We start from the raw sequence: 12,853 nt of genomic DNA, 5'->3' as shown, positions 1-12,853 counted from the left end.
GGGTTTCACCATGTTGACCAGGATGGTCTCGATCTCTTGACCTCGTGATCCACCCGCCTCGGCCTCCCAAAGCGCTGGGATTACAGGCTTGAGCCACCGCGCCCAGCCATCTATTCTTCTTAAATGAGCTTTGACACTTCGTGATGTTGAAGGTGTTTGTCTACTCACCTTAGTTATTTCATTTGTCAGAATAATCTATATAATATTTAAAATCCTTTTGTGCTTGGTTAGTTGCTTTGTTTAAAGATGGTGTCCCACTATGTTGCCCAGGCTCGAGTGCAGTGGCTATTCATTGGCACAATTATAGCATGCTACAGCCTTAAACTCCTGGGCTCATGGGATCCTTCTGCCTAAACCTTTGAAGTAGCTGGAGCTACAGGCATATACCACAGTGCTGAGCTCACTTAACCATCTGTTTGATGTTTTTAGGACCTATGAGGATAACCTCTTTTTCATTTTTGATATTGTTCTTTGTATTCTGTTTTTTTCTTGATCAATCCAGCTAGGAGTTTAGCAACTGTGTTAATCTTTTCAGTGAAACAGCTTTTAGCTTTATTAGTTTTCTTTGTTTTCTATTTTATTGATTTCTGCTTTTATCTTTTTTAATTTTCTTCTTTTTGCTGGCTTCAAGATTTTCTGTTTAACTTTGGATTTGTGAATTTTCTTTGCTACTTTTTAAAGGTTTTTTTGAGACTTTACATCATTGATTTTAGACTACTTTCCCCACAAATAAACATTTAACGATATAAATTTTCCACTAAGCACTGTAATTTTTCTATAATATACTTCTATCTTTATTCAGTTTGAAATATTTTTCTAATTTCCTTTGTGATTTCTTGTTTGAGTTATGGATTATTTAGAGATGTGTTTTTAAAATTTCTAATTACTTTTGGTTTCTGTATATATCTTGTTACTGATTTCTAATTTAATCCTGATAACAGAATTAAATGTTGATGATTTTACCTTTCTTTAAGTAAAAGCAAGTTTATTAAGAAAAGAAACAAAAGAATGACTATTTCTTAGGCAGAGCAGCCAAATGATGATTTTTTAATAATTATTTTAAATTAAATCATCATTTAAAATCTGATGAGTTTAAATTAAATTTTATCATGTGAGTGTGATGGCAATGAACTCTCCTAATTTTCTTTTGCCAGATATGTATTTTACTCTCATCTTTGAAGGATATTTATACAGAAAACATAATTAAGGATTTGAGAGGTTTTTTTTTTTTCTCTCAGCACTTAAAATATGTTCTACTGTTTTCTGGCCTCCATGCTTTCTAATAAGAAGTCATTACTTATTAAAATTATTTCCCTTGTATGTTTTTTTTTTTTTCCTAGTTTCAAGGTTTTCTGTTTATCTTTGGTTTGCAGCAGTTTATGGTGTGCCTAGGCATAGTTCGCATCAAAATTATCCTGTTTGGGATCTGCTGACCTTCCTGAATCTGTAAATTCATGCTTTTCATTATTTTGGAAAGTTTGAGGCATTTTTCCCTCACAAGTAGTTTTGCTGCCTTACTCTCTCTCTGCCCCATTCTTTTCTCTTCTTACAGGACTTCAGTCACCAGTATGTTAGACATTTTGCAGCTGTTTCATAGGTTTAATTATTTTTTAGTATGTTTTCTTTTCTCCAGAGGGATTTCTGTTAATTCTATCTTCAGGTTCATTGACTCTTTCCTCTGTCATCGCTACATAAAATTCTTCTACTAAGCCTATCCAGTCAATTTTAAAATTTCAGATAGTATAATTTTTTAGTTTAAAATTACTTTTTTTTTTTTTTTTACATTTTATTCACTCTACTGAGATTTCTTATTATTTTATTTATTGTGAGCATATTTTTCTTTGCCTCATTGAGGTTCTTGCCTGATAATTCTAGAGTCCGGTTTATCTCAGGGTTGGCATCTCTTGATTGTCTTTTCCTTTGAGAATTGATAAAATTTCGTAGCATTTTCTATATGTAGTAATTTTGAACAAATCCTAAGCACTGTGAATGTTATGTTGTGTAGAACCAGGAATTTTTTTTTTTTTTTTTTTTTTTTTTTTTTTTTTTAAGCATTTTTTTTTTTTTTTAGCAGACAATTAACTTGGTTATACTCAAACTGTGTACTCTCGTACCTGCAGTTGGCCACACCTCAGTCAATTCACTTCTTTAAGCCTCAATTGCAAGCCACATTTAGTTTGCTTTCCACTTGCATTGTTAATGAGTTAGCTGAAGACTTGTGCTGAGTTTAAGCATAAAATTAGGCAGTCCTCTCGAGCTCTCTCCTTTTCAAGCTCCCTCTCTCAGTCTCCAGCAGCTCAGTACCACTGCTGTGACCTCATAGTTGTACTCCTTTTTGTAGTCTAATTCATCCAATTTATTATCCAACATGATTTTTCCTAAATCCAAATCATTAACCACATTTTTTGTATTGCTTAAAACTCATCATTGGTTTCCTGGTCCCTTTAGGATAAATTCCTATCTTCTTAGTAGCCTGTACCTCTGTCTCTTCCAAACACTTGTAATCTGTATGTGCTGTATGCCTTGTGGTTGTCCAAGTACCTCAACTTTCCCAAACTCCTATGCCTGGGAAAATCCAAGACTTTTTTAGTGTCAACATGATGCTCAAAGGAAGTATTCACTGGACCTTTCCAGATTTTGGATTTTGGGCTACTCAACCTGTATAACTTTTTAACTATTATCACTGGCCTCTGAGCTCCTATATGGAAGGCACACTTTATGTGTACACACACACACACACACACACACACTCTCTTTCTCACACATACATATATACCTACACACACATTCCTGTACATTGTATATTTATTTTTACCAGTGATTAAGGGCTATAGATTAGGTATTTAATGATTAAGGATCCTATATTTTACTTTTTCTCATTTATTTTGATGATTTGTTTGAGCCAAAACTATCTATCTTCATTATATTTATTTATCTTTGAAGTGACTATAATATACTTACATTTTTTTATTATAAGTGTTTGAAGCCTCAGTCATTACTTCCACACCAAAAACTCATAACTAAGACCTAGGATTTTACATCAAGTAACTGACGATTTAAACCCCATTGAACAGTTTCCCAACCATGGCACTGTCGACATTTTGAGCTAGAGAATTCTTTGTTATAGGGGCTGTTCTATGCTCCATAGGATGTTTATCAGCATCTTTGTCCTCCACCTACCAGATGCTAGTAACAAACTTGTACACCTATCCCCAACTGTGACAATAAAAAATGTCTCCGAACAATACCAAATGTTTCCTGGGGAGCAAAACTGTCCATGGTTGAGAATCACTGCTGTAGAACTCTCAACAGAAACCTAACTCTTAAAATGCCCAACTGTTGTGCCCTGTTAGAATCATTGTACTGGAGCCTACTTAAGGGTAGAAGGTGGGAGCAGGGGGAAGGAGCAGAAAAAATAACTATTGGGTACTAGGCTTAGTGCTTGGGTGATGAAATAATTTGTCCAACAAATCCCCACGACACAGCAAACCCCTATATAATAAACCTACACATGTATCCCTGAACCTAAAAGTTAGAGAGAGAATCAATATCTGTTTATTATATTCACTTTGGTTAAAAGCATAGGATGTTCTTCCAATTCTTAAATAGTTACTTTTGGTCTTACCTAACTCTTCTGTGAAACTTAAATGTGTTTATTTGACCTTTACCTCATTAGTCGAACTACTGTCTTCTTCTGTATGCCTTCCTTTCTCCATGGACACATTTAACCACTGAACCTTTTGGGAAAAGTGACAAGAATGGGGATATTGAAATTGTTTAGTGCCGTCTTCCACGTATTTTAAGCTTTAAAAATCATTACCAATAGTGGTTAGGGAGAGGAGCAGACTTCTGTTAACTTAATCTGCATTTGATATAATATGAAAACTGTTAGTCACGGTGTTTCTCACATCTCAGATTTCTTTGTGTTGGTCTTCTTTAATTTTGCCCCTTACTCTGTTTCTCTTCTTTTCAGGCTATTCATGCTCTTATGGAAAATGCTGTGCAACCCTTACTCACTTCTGTGGGAGATGCTATAGAGGCCATAATCATCACCATGCATCAAGAAGATTTTTCTGGGTAATTATTTCCAACCAAATTTTTACTAACTTTTACTGCCTTTGTTTTCTATTCCCACCTCTACCCTTACTCCCTAAGCTGCCCCCTGCCATCCAGCGCCTTGTTTCTTTTGTGATGGCATTAGCTTCCAGCCCTCTCCTTCATTGTGAGCGCCATTCACAGATTAAAATTTTTCAGTTCTCGTTTTCATCACTTCGTTCCTCTTTTTAAATAATTTTTTCTTTATGAACAGTATCACATCACATGTATATAACATTTCTCTCTTACTAAAATATAAAATGAGTCTGTGGGACTCAGCCTGACACTTCGGGACTTTTGGTAATTTGTACCCTCTTCCCTTCCCAAGCTTGTCTTTTTCCTTATTTCTCACAAATATCCTCGAGTTCAGCCTCTTTGTTACCCCTTGGCAAAGGCATGGTGTTCCTTATATAAAATGCTCTCCCTCTGCCACTGTGCTAGTCCAAATCCTGCTTTGGCCCTGGGGTAAGCTCCAGCCCAACCTTTTCCAAGACTTATTTTTCTTCCTTGGCGGTTCTGTGGCAATCTAATCACATCACACCTAGCCACAAATGCTATGGTGTTATTCCAGACCTGTTTCATATGTGTCTTGCTCATCCATATCATAGGTATCCTGAGAATAATAATCATAGTTTCTAATCCGATGTTTACAGAAATCTTTTAAAATAGAGTAAAATGGTTTTGATTCAGTGTATTAGAAAAGTGTGGAGCATTTGGAATAGTTATTTGCAAATGCTTTTAAGAAACTTAACCACATTCTACAGCTAAACAGTCAAATATTAATATGTATTTTATATCCCTGAGTCCATAGTTAGTTACTGTTTTTGAACAGTTCTGTTTCTCTTTACGTTCTTGTTCTTTTAAAGAATATCTTTTTAATGAAATTTCCATCTACTAGTTTAGCTGTTTGTAGAAAAATATTGATTATTTCACTGTCCTCTATTTTTTTCAAATTATTTCATTTACAAAGTTTCTTTTTTATTTTTTTAACTTTTATATTAGGTTTGGGGGCACATATGAAGGTTTGTTACACAGGTAAACACGTGTCATGGGGATTTGTTGTACATATTATTTAATCAGCTGGGTATTAATTAACCCCAGTACCCTGTAGTTATAATTTCTGCTCCTCTCCCTTTTCCCACCCTCTCCCATCAAGTAGACCCCAGTGATGGCTCTTTCCTTCTTTGTGTTCATAAGTTCTTATCATTTAGCTCCCTCTTATGAGTGAGAACATGTGGTATTTGATTTTCTGTTTCTGCAATAAGTTGCTGAGGATAATAGCCTCCAGCTTCATCCATGTTCCCACCAAAGACATGATCTCATTATTTTTATGGCGCATAGTATTCCATGGTATATATGTACCACATTTTCTTTATCAAGTATGTCATTGATGGGCATTTAGGTTGATTCCATGTCTTAGCTATTGTGAATAGTGCTGTGATGAACATTCACATGCATATCTTTTTATGGTAGAATGATTTATATCCCTCTGGGTATATACCCAGTAAAGGGATTGCTTGGTCAAATGGTAGTTCTGCTTTTAGCTCTTTGAGGAATCACCATACTGCTTTCCACAATGGTTGAACTAATGTACACTCCTACCACCAGTGTTACAAGTGTTCCCTTTTCCCTGCAACCTCACCAGCATTTTATTCTTTTGCCTTTTTAATGATAGCCATTCTGACTGGTGTGAGATGGTATCTCATTGTGGTTTTGATTTGCATTTCTCTAGTGGTCGGTGGTGTTGAGCATTTTTTCATGTGATTGCTGGCCACATGTATGTCTTCTTTTGAGAAGTGTCTGCTCATGTGAGTTGCCCACTTTTTAATGGGATTGTTTTTCTCTTATAAATTTGTTTAAGTTCCTTATGGATTCTAGATCTTAGACCTTTGTCAGGTACATAGTTTGCAAACATTTTCTCCCATTCTGTAGGTTGTCTGTTTGTTGATAATTTCTTTTGCTCTGCAGAAGCTCTTAGATTTAATTAGATCCCACTTGTCAATTTTTTGTTTTATTGTGATTGCTTCTGATGTCTTTGTCATGAAATCTTTACCTATTCCTATGTCCAGGATAGTATTGCCTAAGTTGTCTTCCAGGGATTTTATAGTTTGGAGTTTTACATGTAAGTCGTTAAGCCATCTTGAGTTGATTGTTGTGTATGGTATAAGGAAGGGGTCCTGCTTCAGTCTTCTGTGTATGAGTAGCCAGTTAGCCTAGCACTATTTCTTGTATACGGAATCTTTTCCCACTGCTTGCTTTTGTCAGCTTTGTCAAAGATCAGATGGTCATAGATGTGCAATCAGATTTCTGGGCTCTCTATTCTGTTCCATTGGTCTGTGTGCCTGTTTTTGTACCAGTACCATGCTGTTTTGGTTACCGTAGCGTTGTAGTATAGTTTGAAGTCAGGTATCCGGGTGTCTCCAGCTTTTTGGTTTTTTTTGCATAGGATTGCCTTGGCTATGTAGGCTCTTTTTTGTTTTGTTCCCATATGAATTTTTAAATAGTTTTTTTTTTTTTTTTTAGTTCTGTGAAGAATGTCATTTATAGCTTTATAGGAATAGCATTAAACTGAAGATTGCTTTGGACAGTATAACCATTTTAATTATACTGATTCTTCCTATCCATGATCATGGAATGTCCTTCCATTTGTTTGTGTTTTCTCTTATTTCTTTGAGCAATGTTTTGTCATTCTCATTGTAGAGATCTTTTACCTCTCTGGTTACTGGTATTCCTAGATGTTGTATTCTTTTGTGGCAATTATAAATGGGATTGCCTTTCTCATTTGGTTTTCAGTTTGGCTGTTGGTGATGTATAGGAATGCTATTGATTTTTGTATATTGATTTTGTATTCCGTGACTTGGCTGAAGTTGTTTATCAGCTGGAGAAGCTTTTGGGCCAAGACTATGGGATTTTCTAGATACAGAATCATATCCTCTGCAAACAGAGATAGTTTAACTTCTTCTGTTCCTATTTAGATGCTCTTTATTTCTTCCTCTTGCCTGGTTGCTCCAGCAAGGACTCCTAATACTGTGTTGAATAGAAGTGGTGAAAGAGGGCATCCTTGTCTTGTGCTGATTTTCAAGGGAAATGCTTCCAGCTTTGCCCCATTCAGTATGATGTTGGCTGTGGATTTGTCAGGGATGGCTCTTATTATTTTGAGGTATGTTCCTTCAATAACTAATTTATTGAGAATTTTTAACATGAGGGAATGCTGAATTTTATCAGAAGACTTTTCTGTGTTTGTTGAGATAATCATGTGATTTTTGTCTTTAGTTCTGTTTATGTGATGAATCACATTTATTGATTTGCATATATTGAACCAATTTTGTGTCCCGGGAATGAAGCCTACTTGATTGGCCTGAAGTTTTTTGTTGTTGTTTTGTGTCTGCCAACTTTTGGTATAAAGATGATGCTGGCCTCATAGAATGAGGGTTAGGGAGGAGTCCCTCATCCTCAGTATTTTGGATTAGTTTCTGTAGGAATGGTACCAGCTCTTTTTTGTACATCTGGTAAACTTCAGCTGCGAATCCATCAGGCGTCAAACTTTTTTTAGTTGGTAGGCTATTCATTACTGATTCAATTTTGGAACTCATAATTGGTCTGTTCAGGGAATCAGTTTCTTCCTGGCTCAGTCTTAGGAGGGGTGTATGTGTCGAGGAATGTATCCATCTCTTCTAGATTGTCTAGTTTTTGTGTGTAGAGGTGTTCATAGTAGTTTCTGATTTTTTTTTTCCTGTGGGGTCAGTAGTAACATTTTCTTCTCCATTTCTAATTGTGTTTATTTGGATCTTCTTTCTTTTCTTCTTTATTAGTCTAGTTAGTGGCCTGTTTTGTTAATTTTTTCAAAAACCAACTCCTGGATTCATTGATCTTCTGAGTGGTTTTCATGCCTCAATTTTCTTCAGTTCAGCTCTGATTTCTGTTATATCTCATCTTCTGCTAACTTTTGGATTGATTTGTTCATGCTTTTCTAATTCTTTAAGTTGTAAAATTAGGTTGTTAATTTGAGATTTTTTTCGCTTTTTGATGTCAGCATTTGGTGCTGTGAATTTCCTTCTTAACACTGCCTTAGCAGAGATTCTGATATGTTGTATCATTGTTCTCATTATTTTCAAAGAACTTTTGTTTTTGTTTTTGTTTTTTGTTTGTTTGTTTATTTGTTTTTTGAGATGGAGTCATGCTGGAGTGCAGTGGTGTGATCTTGGCTCACTGCAGCCTCCGCCTCCTGGGTTCACGTGATTCTCCTGCCTCAGCCTCCTGAATAGCTGGGATTACAGGCCCGCACCACCCCCATGCCCAGCTAATCTTTGTATTTTTTTTTTTTTTTTTAAATTAGAGATGGGGTTTTGCCATGTTGGGCAGGCTGGTCTTCAACTTCTGACCTCAAGTGATGTGCCTGCCTCAGCCTCCCAAAGTGCTGGGATTACAGCTGTGAGTCACCATGCCTAGCCCAAAGAACGTTTTGATTGCTGCCTTCATTTCATTATTTACCTAAAAGTCATTCAGGAGAAAGTTGTTTAATTTCCATGTAATTGCATGGTTTTGAGCAATTTTCATAGTCTTGACTTCTGTTTGTATTGTACTGTGGTCTGAGAGTGTGTTTGGTATGATCATGGTTCTTTTACATTTGTTAAGGATTGTTTTATGTCCAGTTATGAGGTAAATATTGGAGTATGTGCCATGTGGTGATGAGAAGAATGTATATTCTGTTGTTTTGGGATGGAGAGTTCTGTAAAGGTCTATCAGTTACATTTGGTCCAATGTTGAATTAAGGTGTTGAATATCTTTGTTAATTTTCTGCTTTGATGATCTCTCTAATACTGTCAGTGGAGTATTGAAGTCTCCCAACATTATTGTGTGGGAGTCTTTGAAGGTCTCTAAGAACTTGCTTTACCAATCTGTGTCCTCCTTTGTTGGGTGCATATATATTTAGGATAGTTAAATCTTCTTGTTGAATTGAACCCTTTCCATTATGTAATGCCCTTGTCTTTTTTTGATGTTTGTTGGTTTGAAATCTGTTTTGCCTGAAATTAGGACTGCAACCCCTGTTTTTTTGTGTGTGTTTTTCATTTGCTTGGTGTATTTTCCTTCATCCCTTTGTTTTGAGCCTCTGAGTGTCATTACATGTGAGATGGGTTTCTGGGGTGATCTCAGTGTTCCTTCCCCATGTAGGAGGCAGCAGAGGAAGGGTAGTGGTTGTGGCCCAGAGTCGTTTGCTTGTCTCCTGGGGAATCCACCCCAAACAGATGCATGTTAGCATTCACTCAGTGCAATCAACCCAGCAGGGAGCGTCTGTGCTGTGGGCCTAAGCCAGGGGTTCTCTTGGTAACAAGCATTGGGGTGGGGGGGGCAGAGGGACCTGTGGGAGACAGACTGGCTTCCTCTCCTTGGGTTACTGTAGCTTGTTGGAGGTATGGATAGGGTACTTAGGGTCTTTGCTCCTTTGTTAGTCCAAGGATGACGAGGGCAGTTCCATTGCAGGGGCAGTGACAAAGAGGCTTTCAGCTGCCCCTGGAGGCTCTGCACATGGAGTTGACGAGTTGCTGCTGGCTTGATAGGTCTGGCTAGGGATGGCTGGAGGCCCAGGCCTGCCGGATGAGGAGATTTGGGAACAGGTACCCATGTAACAGTCTGGCCACTTTTCCACAGGGCTGCTGCAGTATGCTTGGGGCCTTTTCCTGTCCCTAGTTGCCTCGGATTTTCCAGTGCTTGGAGTTACCACCAGTAAGGCACTTTTCTGGGCAAGGGAGGTTTGCCTCCCTGGCTCTGTGTTGCACCCGGGTGGGCCATTGTCCTGTTTTGCTTTTCTTCATTCTTCATGGATCAAGTTGTGTCCTTGATTAGTCTCTATCAGAGTACCTGCATGTTTCAGTTGAAGGTGTTATTTACTTACCCCTTCTGTTCCTCTCCATGAGAGCCATGCACACTAGCTGCTTCTAATCAGCCATCTTGGCCTCTTCCACATGGGAAATGCGGGAAACATCAAAAGATCAACCTAGGCTTATGCCGATAATTATAATGGTTTATGCCTGTGATTCCACCCTCCTTTGGGAGGCTGAGGTGGGCAGACTGCCTGAGCTCAGGAGTTCAGGACCAACCTACGCAACATAGCAAAACCCTGTCGCTACAAAAAATGTAAAAATTAGCTGGTCATGGTGGTACACATCTGTAGTTCCAGCTGTTTGGGGAGCTAAGGCAAGGGGATGGTTTCATCCCAAGGGAATTGAGGCTGCAATGAGCTGTGATGATGCCATTGCACTCCAGCCTAGATGACAAAGTGAGATATTGTCTCAAAAAAGAAAAGATCAGTCTCTATTTTTAAAAATGTATGAAGCACAGAAGGGTAAAGTGGATTCTACCAAAAAAACAAAACAAAACTATATTTGGAACTCAATAGGACATAGACTATTTAACTGCTGATTACCAATATTTGAGAGGAATGGATTTTGTTCTAAAGTGATCTGAAGTGTCCCAGTTAGATTGATCATGAATGCTCCTCAGAAGGGAGCCAAAACAAGCTGATTTTTGAAGGCTTATTCTATAATAACAGTGGTCACATACTTTTAATTGGTGAGCTGCAACTAATGCCTACAGATGACACATTAGATATTAACAGCTGAAAGTTAGTTCCCAAAGAGATATGTTTTTACTCACGTGCTTAAATACTAGTGAGCCCGATTGTTTCTTCAACTGATAGGTTGCCATGAGTATGAAGCAATATTTTAAGGTGCCTAACATTGTCCTTATTTTTTATTTCCCAGTTGCTTTGGTGACTCCTTTTCAGCTCAGTTTATACAACAGTCATTTGAGATTCATGTATACAGCCATCAGTTGAGATTCCAGTGAAAATTGTTCTGCATATGTAGCAGGATAGGTGTATGGAACACTGCTGCTTTTATTTAAAGTACTGCCCCCAAAGCAGTAATTTTCCTACTTTGTATAGTCTTATGATTAGTAATTCTGTAATGTCATGTCATTTCATATGCGTATGGCTTATGTGAAATATGAGGTGGAGTTGGATTAGTCAAGAACCAGGAATTGCCTTTATTTTAGGGCCAGCCCTTAGGGATAACAATTAGAAAAATAATAGTGAAAATCTGACCCTTCAGACCCTCCATACCTATTCCTAGGTAAAAGGAATAAATCAAGTTTACCTTCAAGATGAACCTTATATATAGTAGGGTTACAGGATCTCCTGCCAAATAAGTAATCATCGGTTGGGCATGGTGGCTCATGCCTGTAATCTTAGCGCTTTAGGAGGCCAAGGCAGGTGGATCACTTGAGGTCAGGAGTTCAAGACCAGCCTGGCCAACATGGTGAAACCCCATCTCTACTAACAATACAAAAATTACCTGGACGTGGTGGCAGGCACCTGTAATCCCGACTACACAGGAGGCTGAGGCAGGAGATTCGCTTGAACCCAGGAGGCAGTTTGCAGTGGGCTGAGATCACACCACTGCACTCCATCCAGCCTGGGCAACAGAGTAAGATCATGTCTCAATGAATGAATAAATAAATAAGTAAGTAGGTAAAGAGTAATCATCAGCATGGCTTCTTGGTATTTGATATTTATTTTAAAAGACTGGTGTGCTTCTTTCCAAATTAGATAAAGTTTAAAATGTAAATGTCTGCTTGACATAGAACATTGATTAAAATTGTTGCACTCAATGTAAAGTGACTCATATCTGATTACAGTTTTGAGTAGGGAAGGGAAGGCAGTGAAAGAAGAACTCTTAGATCATTGAAGTAATAGATGAGCCACTTTGTGGAGGGGAAAGTACACACACAAAAGATTAGCAGCATGAAGATTAACATTCACTTCTCAGTTTTGCGTATTTTTCATTCTTCTGCCTTCAGCTTCTGCATATTCACTACCATTATGTTATAACGACACTTAAATTTCTTCATAACTCATTCTTGCACTTTATCAGTTTAAAATCTCCCACTAAAGGCTTTGGTTTAATTGGGAAAACTGAGCTGTAGCAGTAGGCAAGCAAGTTTGTATTCTGATAAATTAAATTCAAGCTTCCAGTCCACAATGATATTTGATAATATATATGTATATATCAAAACTTTGTCTAATACATCACTTACTTTCTTTTAATTATGTTGACACATGCTTATGCAACTTGTTTTTTAATGTTATTTTTTACTCCTCAAGGATATTGTTTCAACTGAGTAGATTAAAATTCTTGACACAGTACTCCAAAGTAGCACCGAGTTAACACTGTGCTTTTGATCACGCATAAGAAATCATGAAGGACCAACTATACGCTGCCTACCAGAGACTCACTTCATCTTCACGGAAACACAAACTGAAAGTGAAGGGATAGAAAAAGATATTCCATGCAAATAGAATCCAAAAGAGGACAGGGATAAACTTTTTTATGAGACAAGAAAGACTTTAAGAACTATAAAATGAGATAAAGAAGGTCATTGAATAATGATAATGGAGTGACTTTATTAAGAAGATAAAACAAATGTAAATACATATGTACCTAACATCAGAGCACCTAAATATGTAAAGCAAGTATCAAAGCATCTAAAGAGAGAAATTAATTGTAATTCAATAATAGAAGGAACTTTAATACCTCATTTTCAACAATGGCAGATCATCTAGACAGAAAATTAATAAGGAAACACTGGACCTGAACTACTTTTTAAACTAAATGAACCTAACAGATACATACAGAATATTGCATCCAACAGCAAGTGACCATATGTCTTCTCAAGTATACACAAAACTTGCTTCAGTCAA

At 37.3% G+C, this 12,853-nt stretch overlaps 1 protein-coding gene across 3 annotated transcripts in view; it reads left to right on the top strand.

Annotated features, from left to right (window-relative positions):
* The window catches only part of COG5 (component of oligomeric golgi complex 5), a 368,077-nt gene that overhangs the window by 316,929 nt on the left and 38,295 nt on the right, over nucleotides 1-12,853 (top strand). For all 3 annotated transcript variants that reach the window (XM_017546917.2, XM_037745106.1, XM_017546916.2), the window contains one exon: nucleotides 3,974-4,077. In XM_017546917.2, coding sequence (XP_017402406.1) covers nucleotides 3,974-4,077 — 104 coding nt within the window. The remainder of the gene's footprint in view (nucleotides 1-3,973; nucleotides 4,078-12,853) is intronic.

The sequence above is a fragment of the Cebus imitator genome, unplaced genomic scaffold (assembly GCF_001604975.1).
Source record: "Cebus imitator isolate Cc_AM_T3 unplaced genomic scaffold, Cebus_imitator-1.0 Scaffold192, whole genome shotgun sequence".
Classification (NCBI taxonomy): domain Eukaryota; kingdom Metazoa; phylum Chordata; class Mammalia; order Primates; family Cebidae; genus Cebus; species Cebus imitator.
Note: the sequence above shows the minus strand (reverse complement) of the source record. Positions and strands in the feature narration are given on the sequence as shown.